The sequence below is a fragment of the Peromyscus leucopus genome, chromosome 8b (assembly GCF_004664715.2).
Source record: "Peromyscus leucopus breed LL Stock chromosome 8b, UCI_PerLeu_2.1, whole genome shotgun sequence".
In the NCBI taxonomy this organism is placed as follows: domain Eukaryota; kingdom Metazoa; phylum Chordata; class Mammalia; order Rodentia; family Cricetidae; genus Peromyscus; species Peromyscus leucopus.
In genome coordinates, this window is record NC_051086.1 from 92,800,832 (window position 1) to 92,823,173 (window position 22,342).

The 22,342-nt window shown below is 44.7% G+C and overlaps 2 protein-coding genes across 2 annotated transcripts; both read left to right on the forward strand.

Moving 5' to 3' along the window:
• The first annotated feature begins 7,645 nt into the window (after positions 1–7,645).
• LOC114706988 (keratin-associated protein 4-12-like) lies at positions 7,646–16,085 on the forward strand. Its single transcript, XM_028889567.1, has 2 exons — positions 7,646–7,734; positions 15,347–16,085. Exons 1-2 carry the CDS (start codon positions 7,646–7,648, stop codon positions 16,083–16,085), a joined length of 828 nt encoding a protein of 275 aa, XP_028745400.1.
• A 5,084-nt stretch (positions 16,086–21,169) lies between these two features.
• Positions 21,170–22,055, forward strand: LOC114707000 (keratin-associated protein 4-7-like). The gene is given in 2 exon segments (XM_037201043.1): positions 21,170–21,270; positions 21,273–22,055. Coding segments are annotated over 2 exon segments (537 nt in total). The 5' UTR covers positions 21,170–21,209; the 3' UTR covers positions 21,749–22,055.
• The last annotated feature ends 287 nt before the right edge of the window (positions 22,056–22,342 follow it).

The window sequence follows — 22,342 nt, forward strand, 5'->3', positions numbered from 1 at the left end:
CCAACTCTGGAACAAAGGGTATGAGCTCAGAGAATGTTATGTGACTGTTCCATGGGAAGCCAGTGACAACTGAGAGCACTTCCCAGAATGCTCAGTAGCCATCAGTAGCCAGTGATGCCTAACATATCCCACGAATGAAGGTGTGATTTGCATTCACCTTGAATTTTGACTCAGGAAGAGAATCTTGCCTCATTTGATGATTTGTTGACTAGCCAAGCATCAGGAGGCAGGAATGCAGTTGCACTGGAGAATAGTGGCCCCTCGGCAGGGTATAAAAACAGACCTGGGAAGGAAGCTTCTAATTCATCCAACCTACGTACTTGCAAACCCAGAAAGACAGACTCTCCAGCCTCTGACACCATGCAGTGCTGTTGTGGCCCATGTTGCTGTCAGCCATGCTGCTGCCAGCCATGCTGCTGCCAGACCACCTGCTGCAGGACCACCTGCTGCCAACCCTGCTGCTGCCAACCCTGCTGCTGTGGCTCCAACTGCTGCTAGACCATCTGCTGGAGGAGCATCTGCCCTCAGGACTCTTGCCTCTTCCTGGCCACCTTTCCCTCAGGATTCATGCTCTTGAGCATTCTCTCCCACTCTTCTCCACTATATCATCAAACACACACAAGGGAAATCAACTGTGCCCATACCCAAAAAGGCCATTACAAATACTCTTACTTACCACTGTTTCTGCTTTTGTCCTACAAACAGGCTGCCCCACACCCAGCTTCACATTTCTGAAATGAACAGATTCCCCAATGTATTATTTCTGCACTCTAGACACTATCACCTTGTAACTCTGAACCTGTAAGGACCTTTGCCATGATCTCGGGTCTTGGAGATCTTCCCCTGCTTTAATAAATGTGACTGTTCTACAAACACTCAATCCCAAGTGTCATGGATCTTCATTTCTCCTATTTCTCAAGTGTGCCTTCTTTTAGGAAACAGTAAAGACTTCTCTCCACCATGAATATACCAACCATCGCAGTCTATTCAACATTACCACTCCTGGGATTTCAATGAATGGTGTTCCCTACACAGAGGTATATGGGAATTCTAGATCTTCTATGGTGGAATTGTCTAGAAAGGATTAGGAGGTGGGGCTTTGCTCTAGGGGTGTAGTTTTGCTGTACATTTGGGGGTTTCACATTCCCTCTGACCTTCTCTTTTGATCCCTGACTCAGTGTAGTAGCTTTAGATGTGTGGTCAGAACTCTTGTTCCAGCACTGTGCTTAGCTGCCCACATTCTCATTGGCCATTAACCCATTTTTCTATTAGGTGCTTCGGAAATGAAGTCTCACATCAGGAATAAAAAAGCACTTGAGTACACATATATTCCTTCTGGATCTTTCTCCCAGTAGGAAAGGATTACAAGCCCAGAATCACCCCTCTGTGCTTTTCTCTGACCATGGCAAGAAATTTAGGGAGGAGATATGAAGCTATTAACCCCTAGAACTCAAGCTAAGAGAGTTGGAGTAGGAGCACCACTTTTCTTCCCATCCACTGGAAAGCATGTGTGTTCCCTGCACTGTCCCCAAGGTGTGTAATGCTTTGGACACTCACTGCTCTATCCAGTTTGTCCTGCATGGTGTTCAGTCCTCCAGTGGAGAACCTTCTTTCACCCAAGTCCTTCATTACCTCTCTTGAACACTTCCCAAGATCCTTTACCCCAAAGCATAGACTGTATGCTGAACCTATTCCCAAAGATGCAAAAATCCATGATGCCATGCAATTCTTCTTAGTATTATGGTCCTTGCAACACCAGATTGTTGCCCTCTGGTGCATCCCATGTGAAGTTGCCAACTTTGAATTTTCTCTCGAGCTATGTTTGTGTCTTCAAATGTGTATACATCATTGTACACAACATTTCATTTTCACTAATTTGGACTTTTTAAAAAGAAAGGAAGTGTCATGAATATTAATGTTACAGAATAGGCCTCTCACCGTCACACACTAATACTCCAAGGAAGACTTTGTGTGTTTATGTACGTGTAAAATCCACTGTGGCTTTGATGACACAATGCCTGCGAACAGGGGCTGCCAGTAAAACATCCATTCTCGGGGAGATTGAAGAATACCACCAGAGACTTCCCACCAGGAGAATAGGCACAGCATGTCTCAGAACTTGCAAAGACCTAGGGAACATGCATCTAGTGAGTGGATCTTGACTGAGGTTGGGGCAGTGCCTCATTCTTCTCTTTCATCATTGGACACCTTGATTTCAGCTGAGAGTCATTGTTATTATGGGAGAGGAGGTAAAAATCAATGCTTAGTGGATTAAATTGTGTTCTGATCTGAAACTTGGTTCTGCCCAGAGGGTCTCATATCTCCTTTCCAAAAACATGTATCTGTCTGTGTACCTGTAAGTAAGTGAGTATCAACACACTTAGAGTTCAGGTGTGATGATCTAGAGAGTTTGACGGAGAGGTACACCAAGTACCAGGCATGTACTCTATAAGCACAACATGGGTGCTCCTGCATACCAGTATCACTTTTATAGGCTGCAGCCAACTCTACAACACAAAATGGTGTCTATTACAGGCTCCCATGGGAAAGGGCTCCAAGAGTTAATGTCAACATCTTGTTGAATCCCCTGTGTTTTGAGTGAAGAATTTGAGGTGCTGGTCCAGATTCAAGTGTCGGATTTTCCATGACTCGTGTCTTGTTTATGCTGAGGTCTTTTCAAAACAGTGATCTCCTACTGGAGATATCCATCCTGCCTAGTGATACTGAGGAGCAGGCTCCAGAGCTCAGGGGTCTGATCCTTCTGTACACAAAATGCCATTTCTAGAAAAGCAGGACATTGGTAGTGTACTTCAGAAAGGAGTCTTTGGAATTCCAGTGGTTTTTCACTGTTTACAGATCCTGTCATCCAGAAAAAAAATGTCCTGGGTTCCCTGAGCTGGACTCTGTGACACAACAGAGCTATGGATTTCTCCAGATTCTCTTTTCAGATTAAGTTCCCCTCTCTTCCTCATCCAATATGTGTCAGGAGGAACTCACATTTCACATTAGATGAAACTGATGGAAATCACGAGCTCCGGGTCACCGCTTAGTACAAGGCTCTGTGGATGTTGGAGGTTAGAGTCCTGATGAACCCAAGTCCACCTAGAGACACTGGAGTTGATGTGGTACAGCCCCACAAGGAGACAGCAGGTGATAATTCTGCAGGAGGGACACTCAAGGTATTCTTCCACCACCCAATGATCAAGGAGCTCAAAGTCTCTATCTGAGATTTCATTTTCCTCACTTCATGCAACAGGCTGTAAATCAAGTCTAAGGACAGAAGGTATAGCATTCACATAGGTGGAGAAATGAAGGTGGGTAGTCATGCATCCTAGCCTGTCAGGGTACTCTCGCTTTGCTTAGGATGAGTAGCCATATTTAACAGGTCTCAGGTGGATTGGGTTCCTCTACAGTATTGTCATTACCATTATCCCAGCGAGCTCCATTGCACAGCATTTGCATCAAGGGGATCCATCTAGGACTGGCCCAGGACCTGAATGACTCTGTATTGTCATATCAATGTCCTTTGACTCTAATGCTCTCTGACCCACCTGACCCATTATGTGTGAGCAAACATGCTAATGAGACCCGACACTACAATGGGACACAATATAGGCCACAAAACCAACTCTGGAACATATTGTGTAAGCTATTAGGCTATCGTGTGACTTCCACTGGGAAGCTAGTGACGCCTGATAGCACTTCCCAGGATTCTCAGCGGCCACCTGTTACCACTGATGCCTAACACATCCCAAGTGTGAAGGTTTGCATTCCCCTTGAATTTTGACTCAGGAAGAGAATCTTGCCTCATTTGATGATTTATTGACTAGACAAGCATCAGGAGGCAAGAATGTATCTGCACTCCAGGACAGCTGCCCCTCAGCAGAGTATAAAAGCAGACCTGAGCTGGGAGTCTTCCAAACCATCCATCCCACCTACTTGCAAACCCAGAAAGACAGACTCTCCAGCCTCTGACACCATGCAGTGCTGTTGTGGCCCATGCTGCTGCCAGCCATGCTGCTGCCAGACCACCTGCTGCAGGACCACCTGCTGCTGCCCCTGCTGCTGCCAATCCTGTTGCTGTGGCTCCAACTGCTGCTAGACCACCTGATGGAGGAGCAACTGCCCTAGGGACTCTAGCCTCTTCCTGGCCAATGTTCCCTCAGGATTCATGCTCTTGAGGATTCTCTCCCACACTTCTCTGCTAAACCATCAAACACCCACAATGGAGATCAACTGTCCCCACACCCAGAAAGGCCATTACAAAGACTCTTTCCCTTACCACTGTGGCTACTTTTATCCAACAAACAGGCTGCCCCACACCCAGCTTCACATCTCTGAAATGAACACATTCCCCAATGTTTTTCTGTACTCTAGACACTATCACCTTGTAACTCTGAACCTGTAGGACCTTTGCCATGGTCTTGGGGACTGGAGATCTTCCCTGCTTTAATAAATGTGACTGTTCTACAACACCCAACACCAAGTGTCATGGATCTTCATTTCTTCTATTTCTCAAGTGTACCTTCTTTTGGGAAACAGTAAAGACTTCTCTCCACCATGAATATACTGACCATAGCAGTCTATTCAACATTACCAATCCAGGTGTTTCAATAAACGGAGTCTGCTAAACAGAGGTATATGGGAATTCTAGATCTTCAGTGGTGGAATTGTCTAGAAAGGATTAGGAGGTGCGGCTTGCTCCAGGGGTGTATCTTTGGTTATGTTTTGGGATTTCACAGGCCCTCTGACATTCTCTTTTGATATCTGCTTCAGTGTGGTGGGTTTAGACTTGTGGTCAGAACTCTTGTTCCAGGGCTGTATACAGCTGCCCACATTCCTGCCCACAGCCATGAAGTACAGGCCTTCAAGTCCTCTGAAACTGTCAGTGGCCATAAACACATTATCCCATTAGGTGCTTTGGTAATGAAGTCTCAGATCAGGGATAGAAAAGCACTTGAGTACATATATCTTCCTTCTGGATCTTTCTCCCAGGAGGAAAGGATTACATGAGGACCAGCCCCAGAATAGTCCCTCTGTGTTATTCTCTCACCATGGAGAGAAATATAGGGAGGAGATATGAAGCTATTAGAATGTAGAATTCAAGCTATAAGGGTTAAAGAAGGAACCAGCCTTTCTTCCCATCCGCTGGAATGCCTGTGTGTTTCATGTGCTGTCCCCAAGGTGTGAATTGCTTTGGACACTCACTCCTCTATCTTGATTGTCCTGGGTGTTGTTCAGTCCTCCAGTGGAAAACCTTTTTTCTCCCAAGTCCTTCTTTGCCTCTCTCAACCCTTTCCAAGGTCCTTTGCCCACCAAAACAGACTAAATGACAAACCTCAGTCCCATGTGTACCCCAAAGATGCAAAAACCCATGATGCAATGTTCTTCATCTTTGTATTGTGGCCTTTAATCAGATTGTTGACCTCTGGTGCCTCCCACGTTAAATTGTCAACTTTGGATTTTTCTCTTGAGCTATGTTTGTGTCTTCAAATGTGTATACACATTTCAGTATCTCCTTTTCACTAATTTGAACTTCTTAATTAGAAAGAAAGGTGTCGTGAATATAATGTGACAGAATAGGCCTTCTCGCCATCACACAATCATAAACAAAGAAAGACTTTGCGTATTTATGCACGTGATAAATCCCTTGTCCTTTTGAGGACCAAATGCCTACCAAGGGAACTGCCAGAAAAACAATTCTGGAGTAGGTTCCTGAATACCAGAGAGACTTCCCACCAGGAGAACAGGATGAGCATGTCTCAGAACTAGTAATTACCTAGGGAGCACACATCTTGTGAGTGCAATTTTGCAAGGTTGGGGACAGTGGCTCATTATTCTCCTTCATCATTGGACAACTTGGTTTCCGCTGACAGTTATTCTTATCATGGCAAGGGGTTGGAATCAGTGCTTACTGGTTTAAATTGTGTTCTGATTAGAAACTTGGTCCTTCACGGAGGGTTTCATATCTCCTTTCTTAAAATGGATATATATGTGGACCTGTAAGCAATTGAGTACTGATTCACATAGAGTTCAGATGTGATATCTAGAGAGTTTGACAGAGAGTGACAGGTACTTTGGAATACCAGGTTTGTACTCTGTGAGCACAACATGGGTGCTCTGGGACACTAGCATCGCTTGTATTGGAGGCAGCCAACTCTCTAACACCAAATGATGTATATTCCCTAACGCCCATGGGAAAGTGCTCCAATAGCTTTTGGCAACACATTGTTGAATTCCCTGTGTTTTGAATGAAGAATTTGAGGTGTGCTCCCAGATTCCAGTGTCAGATATTCCATGCCTGGTGTATTGTTAATACTGAGGTCTTTCCAAAACCATGATCTCCTGCTGGAGATATCCTGCTTAGTGATATTGACTAGCAGTCTCCAGAGCTCAAGGTACAGAACCTTCCATAGGCACAATGTCATTTCCTGGAAAAGCATGAGTATATCAGTGCTCTTGAGAAAGGATGAGTCCTTAGAGGTCCCGGTGTTTGTTCACTGTTTGCAGATCTTGCCATCCACAGAGAATTCCCTGGTTTCCCTGGGCTGGACTCTGTGACAAAACAGAGCTGGGGTTTTGTGTCCAGATTCTCTTATCAGATAAAGTTCTCCTCTCTTCCTCATCCAATATGTGTCACAGGAATCTCTGGGTTTCAATTTAGACACAGCTGATTTACATTATGAGCTCACGGTCCCTGCTTAGTACAAGGATCTGTGGGTGTTGGAGGTTAGAGTCCTGATAAATGCATGCCCACCTGGAGACACTGAGGTTGACGTGGACAGTCCTAAAATGTGACAGCCAGGTTATAATTCTTCAGGAGGGACACACTCAGGTATGGATCCACCATCCAATGATCAAGGAGTTCAAAGTCTCTATCTGAGATTTCATTTTCCATACTTCACGCAACAGGCTGTAAAACTAGTCTTAGGACAGAAGGTATGTCATTCAAATAGGTGGAGAAATGCAGGAGGATAGTCATGCACCCTAGCCTGTCAGGATACTCTGGCTCTGCTTAGGATGAGTAGCCATATTTAACAGGTCTCAGGTGAATTGGGTTCCTCTGCAGTATTGTCATTTCCATTATCCCAGCAGAGCTCCATTGTACAGCATTTGCATCAATGGCATCCATCTAGGTCAGGGCAAGGACCTGAAGGTCTCTGTGTTGTCATGCCAATGTCCTTTGACTCTCATGCTCTCTGGACCCACCTGACCCATTATGTGTGAGCGATCAGACTAATGAGACCCAACACTCCAAAGGGACATAATATAGGCCACAAAACCAAGTCTGGAACTTAGGGTGTGAGCTCAGAGAATGTCATGTGACTGCTCCCTGGGAAGCCAGTGACACCTGAGAGCACTTCCCAGGATGCTCAGTAGCCCCATCAGTTGCCACTGATGCCTAACACATCCCAAGTATGAAGGTGTGATTTACATTCACCTTGAATTTTGATTCATGAAGAGAATCTTGCATCATTTGATGATTTGTTGACTGGCCAAGCATCAGGAGGCAGGAATGCATCTGCACTACAGGACAGCAGCCCCTCAGCAGAGTATAAAAGCAGACCTGGGTAGGGAGGCTTCCAAACCATCCAACCCACCTACTTGCAAACCCAGAAAGACAGACTCTCCAGCCTCTGACACCATGCAGTGCTGTTGTGGCCCATGCTGCTGTCAGCTATGCTGCTGCCAGCCATGCTGCTGCCAGACCACCTGCTGCAGGACCACCTGCTGCCGCCCCTGCTGCTGCCAACCCTGCTGCTGTGGCTCCAACTGCTGCTAGACCGCCTGCTGGAGGAGCAGCTGCCCTAGGGATGCCTGACTATTTCTGGCCAACGTTCCTTTGATATTCATGCTCTTGATCATTTCTATGACTCTTCTCCCCTAAAGCATCAAATACCCACAATGGAGATCAACTGTCCTCACACCCTGCAAGGCCATTACAAAACTCTTTCCCTTACCACTGTGGCTGCTTTTGTCCAACGAACAGGCTGCCCCACACCCAGCCTCACATCTCTGACATTCCCCAATGTATTTCTGGACTCTAGAAACTCTCACCTTGTAACTCTGAACCTCTAGGACCTTTGCCATGGTCTTGGGGACTGGAGATCTTCCCCTGCTTTAATAAATGTGACTGTTCTACAAACAATCAACCGCAAGTGTCACGGGTCTTCATTTCTCCTATTTCTCAAGTGAGCCTTCTTTTGGGAAACAGTAAGGACTTCTCTCCACCATGAATATATCAAACACAGCAGTCTATTCAACATTTCCAAACTTGGTGTTTCAGTGATTGGTGTCCCTTAAACAGAGGTATATAAGAATTCTAGATCTTCTATCATGGAATGGTCCAGAAAGGATTAGGAGGTCTGGCTTGCTCCAGGGGTGTATCTTTTGGCTACCTTTTGGGGTTCTACAGGCTTTCTAACCTTCTCCCTTGACCCCTGCCTCACTTTAGTTGTGTGGTCAGAACTCTTGTTCCAGTGCTCTGCTCAACTGCCCACATTGGTGTCTACATCCATGAAGTACAGGCCTTCAAGTCTGCTAAAATTCTGAGTGGCCATAAACCCATTTTTCTATTAGCTGCTTTGGTAATGACGTCTCAGATCTGAGATAGAAAAGCACTTGAGTACACGTATATTCCTTCTGGATCATTCTTCCACTAGGAAGGGATTTCATGAGGACCAAGCACAGAATCACCCCTCTGTGCTATTCTTTGACCATGGAGAGAAATTTAGGGAGGAGATATGAAGCTATTAGCAGGTAGAACTCAAGCTATGAGAGTTGGAGAAGGAGCACCAGCTTTTCTTCACATCGACTTGAATGCATGTGTGTTCCCAGCCATGTCCCCAAGGTGTGAATTGCTTTGGACACTCACTGCTCTATCCAGTTTGTCCTGTGTGCTGATCTGTCATCATCCAGTGGAGAACCTTCTTTCTCCCAAGTCCTTCTTCAATCCTTCCCAAGGTCCTTTCCCCATCAGGATAGACTATATGCCAAATCTCAGTTTTGTGTGTACTTCCAAAGATGGAAATCCCGTGATGGCATGCTCTTCATCTTAGTATTGTGGCCTCTCAACACCAGATTGTTGACCTCTGGTGCATCCCACGTTCAGTTTCCAACTTCAAATTTTCTCTTGAGCTATGTTTCTGTCTTCACATGTGTGCACAACATTGTTTCTGCATCTCTTTTTCACTAATTTGGACTTTCTCATTAGAAAGAAAGGTGTCATGAATATTAATGGGACAGAATATGCCTTCTCACCATCACACAATCATACACCAAAGAAGACTTTGTGTATTTATGCATGTGTAATATCCACCATCCCTTGGATGACCCAGTGACTACCAAGGGGACCACCAGAAAAACATCCATTCTTGGGGAGGTTGTTGAATACCAGCAGAGACTTACCATAAGGAAAGCAGGAAGACTGTTTCTCAGAACTAGTGATGACCTAGGAGCATACATCTAGTGAGTGTATTCCCTTCCTCTTGAATGCATTTGTGTCCCCTCCACTGTCTCCATAGGGAGTGACATTAATAGGTGCTGTTGTCTTGTTGGTAACGTGTGTCTTTGAAGGCTGTGTTTGAAATCTCTTTTGAGCAAGCTTTCCTTGGTGTGTCTGTCAGTAGACCTCCTATTTCCTGCACAATGTCGGAATCTTGTTCCAAAGCGTTCAAGGCTACTTCCCCCTTTCTATTTTATCAACTTCAGTGTAACCGGATTTCTATCTTTGATCCACTTGGACTTCATTTTTGCACAGCATAATAGATATTGATCTTTTTGAATTTTTCTGCATGCCCACATCCACTTAAGCCAGCACCATTTGTTGTAGATGCATTATTTTTTCCATTGTATTTTTTTCTTCTTTGTCTAATATCAGGTGTTCATGGGTATATGGATTTATGTCAGGGTCTTCTATATGAATTCATCAATCCATCCATCTTTTTTTATGCCAATACTATGCTGTTTTTATTACTATAGCTCTATAGTAGCGCTTGAAGTCAAAGATGGTGATGCCTCTGGAAGTTCCTTTATTATATAGGATTGTTTCTGCTATCCTGGGCTTCTGTTTTTCCCTTTGAATTGAGTATTGTTCTTTTAAGGTCTGTGAAGAATTGTGTTGGAATTTTAATGGGGATTGCATTGAATCTGTAGATTGCTTTTGGTAAGATTGCCATTTTTACTATGTTAATCCTACCTATCCATGAGCATGGGAGATCCTTCATTCTCTGATATCTTCTTCAATTTCTTTCTTCAAAGATTTTAAGTTCATGTCACATAGTTCTTTCACTTGTTTGGTTAGAGTTACCCCCAGGATATTTTATATTATTTATGACTATTGTAAAAGGTGTTGTTTCTCTGACTTCTTTCTTAGCCTGTTTGTCAATTGCATACAGCGAGGCTGTTTTTGTTTTTTGTTTTGTTTTGTTTTGTTTGTATTTTGCTTTTTAGTTAATCTTGTATCCAGCCACATTACTGAAGGTGTTTATTAGCTATAAGAGTTCCCTAAACACCGACAGCACAGACCCTGAGCACAACCATTAATAAATGGGACCTCTCAAAACTGAGAAGCTTTTGCAGGGCAAAAGACACAGTCAATAAGACAAAAAGACAGCCAACAGATTGGGAAAAGATCTTCACCAACCCCACATCTGACAGAGGATTGATCTCCACAATATATAAAGAACTCAAGAAACTAGACATCAAAGCACTGAACAGTCCAATTAAAAAATGGGCTAAAGAGCTAAACAGAGAATTCACAAAACAAGAACTACAAATGGCTGAAAGACATTTAAAGAAATGCTCAACATCCTTAATCATCAGAGAAATGCAAATCAAAACGACTCTGAGATACCACCTTACACCTGTTAGAATGGCTAAGATCAAAAACACCAATGACAACCAATGTTGGAGAGGATGTGGAGCAAAGGGAACACTCCTCCACTGTTGGTGGGAATGTAAACTTGTACAACCACTGTGGAAATCAGTATGGCGGTTTCTCAGAAAATTAGGAATCGAACTACCTCAAGACCCAGCCATACCACTCTTGGGCATATACCCAAAGAATGCTGATACATACCATAAAGATACATGCTCATCTATGTTCATAGCAGCACTATTTGTAATAGCCAGAACCTGGAAACAGCCTAGATGCCCATCAATGGAAGAATGGATGAAAAAAATGTGGTACATATACACAATGGAGTACTACTCAGCAGAGAAAAACAATGAAAGCATGAAATTTGCAGGCAAATGGATGGAACTAGAAAAAATCATCCTGAGTGAGGTAACCCAAACCCAGAAAGACAATTATGGTATGTACTCACTCATTGGTGGATTCTAGATATAAAATGAACAATCAGACCACAACCCATAGAACCATAAAGGCTATATATATATATATATATATATATATATATATATAGCATGGAGGTCCCTAGGACGACTGTGGCTTATAATAAATTTCAGTTTTACTCAATTATTGAAAAAAAATAGCCAAATGAATAGAAACACATGAACTATGAACCAAAGGCTGAGGGGCTCCCAGCTGGATCAGGCCCTCTGAATAGGTGAGACAGTTGATTGGCTTGATCAGTTTGGGAGGGATCTAGGCAGTGGGACCAAGTCCTGTGCTCAATGCATGAATTGGCTGTTTGAAACCAGGAACTTATGCAGGGACACTTGGCTTAGTCTGGGAGGAAGGGACTGGACCTCCCTGGACTGAGTCTACCAAGTTGATCACAGTCCTCGGGGGAGGACTTGTCCTGGAGGAGGTGGGAATGGAGGGTGGGCTGGGGTAAGGGAGGGCGTGGGAGGGGGAGAATAGGGGAACCATGGCTGATATGTAGAATTGAATGGTATTGTAAAATAAAAAATATATATCACAAAAAAAAAAAAAAAAAGAGTTCCCTAGTAGAATTTTTGGGGTCACTTAAGTATACTATCACGTGATCTTCAAATAGTAAATGTTTGACATTTTCTTTCCAGTTTGTATCCCCTTGATCTCCTTTTGTTGGCTTATTGCTCTAGCTAGAACTTCGAGTACTATACTGAATAAATATGGAGAGAGTAGACAGCCTTGTCTTGTTCCTGATTTTGATGGAATTGCTTTGAGTTTCTCTCCATTCAATTTGATGTTTGCTGTCTGCTTGCTGTATAATGCTTTTATTATGTTTAGGAGTGTGATGAACATGATACAATGAGTATCCCTGGTCTCTCCAAGACCTTTATCATGAAGAGGTGTTAGATTTTGCCAAAGGCTTAATCAGCATCTAATGAGATGATCATTTGGTTTTTTTTCTTTCAGTTTGTTTATGTGGTGGATTACACTGACAGATTTTCATATGTTGAACTATCCCTGCATCTCTGGATGAGGCCTAATTGATCATGGTGGATGATTTTTTTTTTTTTTTTTTTTGATGTGTTCATGGATTCGGTTTGCCAGTATTTTACTGAGTATTTTTGTATCGTGTTCACGAGGGAGATTGGTCAGTAATTCTCTTTCTTTGTTATATCTTTGTATGGTTTGGGTATCAGGGTAATGGTAGCCTCATAAAAAGAATTTGGCAATGATCCTCGGTTTCTATTATGAGGAACAATTTGAGGAGTGTAGCACGAATCGTTAGAAGGTCTTAACAATAGTAAACAAACCTGGAGCCGGGTATTGGGTGAAAGCTGGAAGATCAGAGAAGCAGAACAAGCCACAGTCACCTCACCTTGCCAGTTCCTCAGCTGATCCTGTTTCCTCAGACTAGAAGCCTCTGAGTCCACATCCAGGATGAATCTCAGCTGAACTGCTGCTAAAAGCCTAAAAGCTTAACCAGGCTCTAGTTCTTGGTTTTCACGCCTTATATACCTTTCTGCTTCCTGCCATCACTTCCTGGGATTAAAGGCGTGAGTCACCATGCCTGGCTGTTTCCAGTGTGGCTTGAACTCACAGAGATCCGAATGGATCTCTGCCTTCGGAATGCTAGGATTAAAGGTGTGTGTGCCATCATTTTCTGGCCTCTGTATCTAGTGGCTATTCTGTTCTCTGACCCCAGATAAGTTAATTAGGGTACACAAAATTTTGGGGAACACAATATCACCACAGAGGAGAATTGGTATTAGCTCTTCTTTGAAATTCTGGTAGAGTTCTGTGCTGAAACCATCTGGCCCTGGGTTTTTTTGGTTGGGAGACTTTTATTGACTGCTTTTATTTCCTTGGGGGTTATAGGTCTATTTAGATTATTTATCTGGTTTTGATTTAACTTAGGTATGTAGTAAAAGGTCATGGCAGGGGAATCCACAAAGACAGCTGACCTGAGCTTGTGGGAGCTCACTGACTCTGAACCTACAGCTAGGGAGCCTGCATGGGACCGACCTAGGACCTCTGCATATATGTGACGATTGTGTAGCTTGGTCTACATGTGGAGCCCCTAGTAGGAGGATCAGGGCCTGCCCCTAGCTCTTGAGCTGGCTTTTGGGAACCCATTTCCCATGCTGGGTTGCCTTGCCCAACCTTGATGCAGAGGGTGGAGCTTGGTCCTGCCTCAACTTGATGTGCCATGCTTTGTTGACTCCCATGGAGGCCTGCCCTTTTCTGAATGGAGACAGAGGGGGAGTGGAATGGAGGAGGGGGAGGAGAGAGGTGGGAGGAGGGAATGGGAGGAGAGAAGGGAGAGGAAACTGTGGTCAGTATGTAAAACACCTGAAAAACTTTTAATAAAAAAAAAGATGCAGAACTCTCAGCTGCTTCTTCAGCACGCACCGTGTCTTCCTGCACACTGCCATGCTCCCCATCATAATGATAATGGACTGAACCTCTGAAACTGTAAGCAAGCCACCCAAATTAATTTTCTTTATAAGATTTGCCATGGTCATGGTGTCTGTTCACAACAATAGTAACCTTAATTAAGACACTCATGATCCGCTACTCTCATATCTAAAAATTTTCAGCCCATCTTTCTAAAGGGAAGATCTCAGGACTGGGAGCTTGAAAGGAAAAGCCCCCCCCCTCCAACTCATATACCTGATCATTGCACTCCAGAAATGTAAACTCTCACTCTGTCCCAACAAATATTTGTTCTTTGCCATAATTTCAGAAATAAAGATTATTTTTACACATTAAATAAATAAGAGTAGGTATACACATACCCTGCTAATAACATCTCTTCATTTTTGTTTCCTGAATTATTGCCTTCACCTTTCAAATATTATAGTTCATCTCTCAAAATGATGAGCATAGCCATTAATTTCTGAATTGCCACCTCCTGTAGTTGGAATGAAAAAGTCCTTCATTACCTCCTATATGTGAAAACTTGTACTTCAGCTTGTAGAATTGTTTGGAAAAGATTATGTTTGTCCTTGTTGGGGGAGTCTTCTCTCTCGAGGCAGATTTTGAGGTTTCAGTATTCCATGCAATTGCAATTTGTGTGTGTGTGTGTGTGTGTGTGTGTGTGTGTGTGTGTGTGTGTGTGCCATTGTTGAGGTATTTGCACATATGAGTTCAGGTCCCTTGTAAGTCCATATCAGTCCCATGGATCTAGAGTTACAGGGAACAGGGATGAATCAGAGATGAGTGGGGTTGTTTGGAAGATCAGTTCTTGACTACCTGAAGGTAGGCCAGAGGTGCCACAAAATTAACACTGAGATCTTTGGGTAACATAACACAGAATGTCTGTTGAGAATTCTGGAAAGAAATTCAAACAGGAGAACTACTTAGGACATTGTTCACCCAGCATTTACCGTGAGTTGCTGTGCCTGCGTGGCAATTGAGCCCAAAATCTGGCGGGGGAAGTCAGGATGAACACAGCACACACCAGTTAAGTTGCAGGCATCAGGACCCTTTTACTCTTTCTTCCCCATCTTATATACCCTTTCAGAAAGAGGAACAAACAGAATTGTTTACCAAGCACCCAGGGTCAAGGAATGGCCAGCATGCCCCAGGAAGCCACAGCTGCCAAACCACGAGATGTACCGATCAGCAAAACATCTGCGGAACAGCCTGACCTCAGCACACCCAACAGGGGAGGTGGGGGCAGTCTTAGAGGGGTCAGAGTCATTCTGATCCCAACTGTGTGTCTTAGTAGGAAGTTCTTATTTTCCACATGCCTTGAATATTGAATCTGGAAAAGAAACTTGCCTAATTTTACAACTTATTTTTTGACACAAACAATAACTAGGAAAGAGTGGTTCATGTGAGGACGGCAGCCCCTCACCAGGATATAAAAAGAGATGTGGGTAGGAAGACTCCCAAACCTTCCAACCCACCTTCATCAAAGCCAGTCTAGAACCTCCAACCTGTAAACCAAAGTCAACTCCTGTTGAGGCTCACTGCTGTGGCCAAGGCTACTGCCAACCACTTGCTGCCAACTACCTGCTGCGGGACCACCTGCTGCTGGACCACCTGCTGCCAGACCACCTGCTGCGGGACCACCTGCTGCTGGACCACCTGCTGCTGGACCACCTGCTGCCAGACCACCTGCTGCAGGACCACCTGCTGCAGGACCACCTGCTGCGGGACCACCTGCTGCCAGACCACCTGCTGCGGGACCACCTGCTGCTGGACCACCTGCTGTCAGACCACCTGCTGCCAGACCACCTGCTGTGGGACCACCTGCTGCCAGACCACCTGCTGCCAGACCACCTGCTGCTGGACCATCTACTACTGGACTTTCTGCTACAGAACCACCTGCTATAGGACCACTTGCTGCGGGACCACCTGCTGCGGGACCACCTGCTGCCAGACCACCTGCTGCGGGACCACCTGCTGCCGGACCACCTGCTGCCAGACCACCTGCTGCCAGACCACCTGCTGCCAGACCACCTGCTGCGGGACCACCTGCTGCGGGACCACCTGCTGCAGGACCACCTGCTACAGGACCACCTGCTGCCAACCACCTGCTACAGGACCACCTGCTGCTAGATCACCTGCTGCTGGATCACCTGCTGCTGGACCACCTGCTACGGGACCACCTGCTGCTGGACCACCTGCTGCGGGACCACCTGCTACAGGACCACCTGCTATAGGACCACCTGCTGCCAACCAGCTGCTGCGGGACCACCTGCTGCAGGACCATCTGCTGCCTACCACCATGCACTAGTTCTAGCGGTTCTTACTGCTGAGTGCTCTCACCCACAGTCTCCTGTTCCTCATCAACCAACATTCCTGATGTAGACCACCTGTGAGATGAATCCCATGAGGCCTACCCTAAAACCTCTGGTACAACTGGGACTCACACGGACACCAGTTATCCTGTCTAGACTCCTGCCTGCTTTCTATCTCTAAAATGCACACTAGTTAAAATCTCCTCTCGAATCTTTGTAATCTCACTTCATCCCCAGGGAACAATTTGTTCTTTGCCATGTTTGCAAAATGGAAGGTTTCCCATTCACAAATCAATCTGAATTTCCAAGTGTATAAATAATTAGGCACCATGTCTTCTGGTCAAATTGTCATTCTCAGCTGTCTAGGTTTTCGTTTCCTCTCTATACAATGAACGAACGCTAGCAGCTGACCTCTGAAAAACCAGCTTTGTATCTGCTGTATCTCCTCCTAATACAGAAAGGTGCTTTCATGGTCCACAGGCATGAACCTCACCCCCTAGTGACTCTCTTTGAAAGAAGTCGAAGCTTAGATAGGAGAGCTGAAGTCTCTGGGGCAGAGAGAGGGTGGGTGAGCAAATGCTCTTGTTTCGTTGCCCTTGAGTCCAAATGTGTCCTACCAAAGTCCCAGGGGTCATGAGTGGCGTGGGACTCTGCTGCCCCCAGGCCTGTCCTACTCATGATAGCACTCGTTATTGACTTCTCTCTCTTTTCTTGATAACTTCTAGTTCCTAACCTGTTCTCCAATTATTTCCTGTATGAACTCACTTACTGCAACCTTCAGTATTGTGTCTACTCCTGTGGTCATCCACCGCCAGACACTCACAGTCCTAATCTCAGTATTGCTGCCATTGAACACATCTTACATACTATATGGGGCTTGTCATATTATAGATACTCATTTTGAATTTGCTGTCCCCCAAAATAGCAAGTTTGTAACGTGTGTCCTTGTGTTTTCATTCCACTTCCTGCACAATTTTGGTTAGTTTTGTTGTCATCAATATTTTGGTGATTCAGTTTTCAATAATTATAGTATATTGTAGGTTCATATTACCAAAAGTAGAAATTAGCATCATATGACAGTAAAATATATAAGTGTAGATAGTATTTTGCATTTATCCCACATACTACTTACATCTGTCTCCTTTCTGCTTGTCTAGTTCCCTCTTCTCCATTTTTCCTTCCCATTTTATAACTTTTTCTTTTTCTATGATGTATGTGTGTACACATGCACAATGATATGAACATGTATGCATGTGGCATGTATCTGACCAAAACATTGATGTTTATATCCCTGACTTTGGCTGATTTTGCTTTATGTGACAATTTCCACTTCCATTCATTTTATTACACATAGTCTGGCTGTATTCTTAGTATATAAGTCATTCTCCACTGTACATATGTTTCAACTTACATATCCATGCATACATGAACTCTATTTAGCCTGTCTCCAGGATTCCATATTGAGTAGTGCTACAGAATACATGGGTATGTAGGGGTCCCTCTTGTATTATATTTGTTTTATTCCTTTCGACAAAAGATCTGAAGCATTATACCTAGATTTTCTGATAGTTTTATTTTAGTTTTTGAGGAAATGACATGTTTCCTCTGGCCAGAGACATCGCTTGCATGGGATCCTGGATAGTAGAAAGTATAGAAAGCTAGCTAGACACTAGCTGCCACTGCTCTCTGCTTCCTCTCCGTAGACATTACCCAATCAGCTGCTTCAAGGTCTTCCTGTCTTCACTTCCCACTAAGATTGATTATCCTAAATAAATGCTCTCTTCTGTTGAGATTTTTTTCTGATTATTTATTAGAGTAACAGGAAGAGAAGCTCAAATTTGGACATGTCCAACATCTTGCTTTCTCAGTCCTTACTGTACAATGTCTATATACAGTTAAAATATCTGTACCTAAGAACTTCAAGACTGCCACAGTGTGTCACTAATGCTTAATGTGTCCTTTTCACCTCTACTGTACAGTACTGCTCCTACTTCCGACTCCCAGGACTGTCCACTGACAATCCAAGTCTAGAGAGATGAGCAGTGGTAACTTTCATTCCAAGGGAAAATGAGTGTCTCTTGGAGACTCCTTGCATCTGAAAAAGCAACTTCCATATCCATAGAGCCTGAATTTACATAAAGAAGGACACGTCTTCCCAAATGATCACTGAGAGTGTAGCTGAGTAATTTAGCTTGCACTTTGATGTACTAGTTTCCTGTATTTGAGTTCTGTACATTAGTTAATATATTTTCTTTATTGGAGAGGAAGCCACATACACTGCTTATTGCTTTGAAATATATATATATTCAAGTGTGTGTGTGTGTGTGTGTGTGTGTGTGTGTGTGTGTGTGCTGTATCCTGAAAGCAGAGATTCACTCTCATAGGGTGCCATTTCTAAGCTGGCTTCGTAGGTGGTGGCATCATGCTATTGTTCACTTGGTCCTTGATGGTACGGTATGGAGTGAGACAGAACCGTGGACCCTGCGTTGTTTCCATATTTTCAGGGCTCCACATTCACTGCTGTCCCAGGTGTGGTTATTTAGGATTCCACTTGCCAGCTCCAATACTTTGGCCTGAGCACACTAAGACATTGCAAGCTTAGTGGGCGGGCTCTTTCCCGGGCTGAATGTGAACTCACTGAGAAACAATCAGATTGTTAAAGTTCTCAAGAGATCACACCAGACAGGGGGTTCCACGTTAGTTTCTTGGTTGCATAGAACGCATTGAACAGAGAATGCCCTTGTTTCTTTAGGCTGGACTTTTGAACGCAGCACCAGGCCAGAATGTGCATTCCCCTGCATCTTCTTGAGCATATCCTCTCCTATGTCTCACTGAGATTTCCAGAATATTCAGTGTCTTGTTCATCAGATCTGACAAAAATGATGCCATTAATATTATGAGACAACAGGGAGTTCTGTTGGTATCCAGAGGTTCACATCTCATTAAAATGTGTTGTGATGGAGAGGAGACTTAACACGGCCCTGAGTCAAGGCAGTAAAGTTATACAACTGCAGTGGATGTACCTCTGCTTCTCCTTGTGTGGGTATCTTAAAGAGTTGATTTGCCTGTCCATTCTCTACTGCTCAGTCTAGACACCAAGAACTTGTTCAAAGTCACACTGCACATGTATCACATCAACTGCTATTGCCGGGCCATGTGATCATCCATGGGTGTCAGTCTCCAGCCATCTCTTTGACGTGGGACTTCACATACAGGGACACGGGACAGATCAACAGTCCCTCCATTTTCCTGCCTTTGAAGGCAGCCCTGGCGTCTGATATTTATTTTCTACTTCACCTGCAGTATGGTAAGGGGGGTTAGGTTGTTTCAAGGGTTTCCTGTGGCTTTTCTATTGTGCAGTTTTTACTCCGTGGCTCAAGGAAAGAAGTTGCTGGATTTCACACACATGCGCTGAGTAAATGACCTTTAGGGACAGACTATGAGAGCGGCCTGGGGAAGACACATTTGCTTTCTGACTGTCACGGATGGACTTGGATGGGGACTGTGTCTGCATTCTCATACCAAGTTGTGTGTGTGAGCTCCCATCTACTCCCTAGCAGCCTCCACATGCATGTGTATCATTCCCCTGGAGATGCGTGTAATAAAGGAGCAGAGGAGTCATGACTGTGTACACCAGCTGAGGGCTTTTAACTGGGGGAACCGGCCCGTTTTATAGCTGACGTGTCAGAGCGCTAAGTACCACACCAGGGCTGGATGCTGGAGGAGTGATAAACCCTGGCCATTGCAGCAACTCATCTCTTCTCCTTGCTCATTTGCCATTAAGATCTCATTTTCTGGTTTAAAATTATTTCTCTTTTGAGATTCTAATATTATTACAGAATTTCCCTTTACCTTTCCACCCACCAAACCCTCTCCTGTATCATCCCTTTCTCTTTTTCGAATTCATGGACTCTTTTTTCATTCTTGTTGTTACATGTACTTTGTGTGTGTGTGTGTGTGTGTGTGTGTGTGTGTGTGTGTGTGTGTGTATACATATACATACATACAACCTAACCTACTCAGTCTGTATCATGTTACCTGGATATATGTTTTCAGGTCTTGCTAACATAACTACCTAAACACAAGCTAAACAAAGACAATGATAATGGACATGTTTAAGGGGGCAAGAGAAAACCCATGAGGCCTCAGCCCTACACAAAGGACTATGGGAAACATTGGAATGCTGAAAGTGAGGGAAGTTGCCTTTCCCACGGAAGAGCACACCAGTTGGTTATCCAATGCTATTAATACCTTTTACATATACATATGTACAGGCATGTACCCTGCTGTAGCTACAGAGACCTGGACTCTGAACTCACCGCCACACCAGTTTTGTCTGTATTCACTCTGTTGTGAGGGACATAAATGTTTCTATTGATAACCATCGGTCCCTCTGAGTTACATACCATGCCACTCTACCTTAGTTGCCATTCCTAACTTACTGTTTATAAATCATTATATCCACCTTCATTCTTCCAGTTAAGTGATGCCACCTGGACTGTGGTTCGCTACACACTTACTACTGCCATCACCCTTAGCAAGCTCAGGCCTGCAACAACATCCCCATTAACAAGAGGCAATAGGGACAGAGCCTGGTCCCAGTGCATCCCTGTTCTCAGGCTACTTGGCTTTCTGTGCTCACCTGACCTATTATTATGCATGAGCCGTCGGTCTAAAGCACCTGTATCTTCTGGGGTCATCAGAAGTAATTACAAGAAAGTAAGAATGTGACTACTTACAGGAAGGGAAGAGATACCACAAAAATGACACCGAGACATGTGGAACCAGGACATAGAATGACAGGTGACAGCTCTCTTGGAAGAAATTAAAACAAAAGCCACTTAGGAAATAGTTCAGCAAGAACTGACAATGAGTCCTAACATGGCAGGAAGGAAATCATGTTTTCCATTCACCTGAAAAATGTAACCAGGAAAAGAAACTTGGCTAATTTGATAATCACCTGTTTATTAACCTAAACAATAACAGGGAAAGAATGCTGCCTGTGAGGACAGCAGCCCCTCAGCGGGGTATAAAAGGGAGCGTGGACAGGGAGACTCCCACTTCCAAACCTTCCAACCCACCTTCTTGTGAACTCACCCAGAACCTCCACCTCCGACACCATGGTCAACTCCTGCTGTGGCTCTGTCTGCTCTGAGGAGAGCTGTGGCCAAGGCTGCTGCCAGCCTGCTGCCAGCCCAGCTGCTGCCAGACCACCTGCTGCCGCCCAAGCTGCTGTGTGTCCAGCTGCTGCAGACCCAGCTGCTGCCGACCCAGCTGCTGCCAGTCTGTGTGCTGCCAGCCAACCTGCTGCCGCCCCAGCTGTTGCATTTCTAGCTGCTGCAGACCTTCCTGCTGCCGCCCCAGCTGTTGCATTTCTAGCTGCTGCAGACCTTCCTGCTGCCGCCCCAGCTGCTGCATTTCTAGCTGCTGCAGGCCTTCCTGCTGCCGCCCCAGCTGCTGCATTTCTAGCTGCTGCAGGCCTGCCTGCTGCCGCCCCAGCTGCTGCATTTCTAGCTGCTGCAGGCCTTCCTGCTGCCGCCCCAACTGCTGCATTTCTAGCTGCTGCAGGCCTCAGTGCTGCATCTCCAGCTGCTGCCGCCCCATCTGTTGCCAGACCTCCTGCTGCCGCCCAGCATGCTCTAGCAGTTCTTGCTGCTGAGCGCTCTCGCCCAAGGTCTCCTGTTCTTCACCACCCAGCATTCCTGATGTGGACCACCTGTGAGCTGAATCCCGAGAGACCAATCAAAGCTTCTCTTTGAACTTGATTTAAAGCCTCAAAATGCACTCAGTCTCTCTTCCCTAGCCAGGCCCTTCCCTCTCTCTTTCTCTCTCTCTCAAATAAAAACAAATCTGGATTTTCTCTGTAATCTAGTATGTTACTCCTACTCTGATGTTTATTTTCTGTTCTATGTCTGTAATACAAGTATTTCTATATATTAAATAAATCTGAATTTTAGATAACCAAATGTAAATGCATCATATCTCCTTATTTCTCCTTCATTGCTCTTAGTTCTCAGCTTTTTTTTTTTTTAGCTCCACTCAAAATAACAAATAGCCCATAGCAGATTAATTTACCTGCACTCTCTGTTTCCTCTGTGTGCCTGCTGAAACGCAGGAAGGTGTTTTCTTGGAGCGGCCATGTGGTTCTCTCTACTGGAGCTTTCTCTGTCTGAGGGAGAAGCCCAGAGGGAGAGTTGAAGCCTGAAACCCAGAGCAAATGGAAGAAGAAGGTAGGAAGCACATGCTCCCATTG

Excerpts from the sequence above, each read along its gene's own strand:
- LOC114706988 (XM_028889567.1), top strand. The coding sequence starts at position 7,646 with ATGCAGTGCTGTTGTGGCCCATGCTGCTGTCAGCTATGCTGCTGCCAG. Across the intron at positions 7,735-15,346 it reads TGCTGCAGGACCACCTGCTG|GCTGCCAACTACCTGCTGCG; the intron begins CCGCCCCTGCTG and ends TGCCAACCACTT.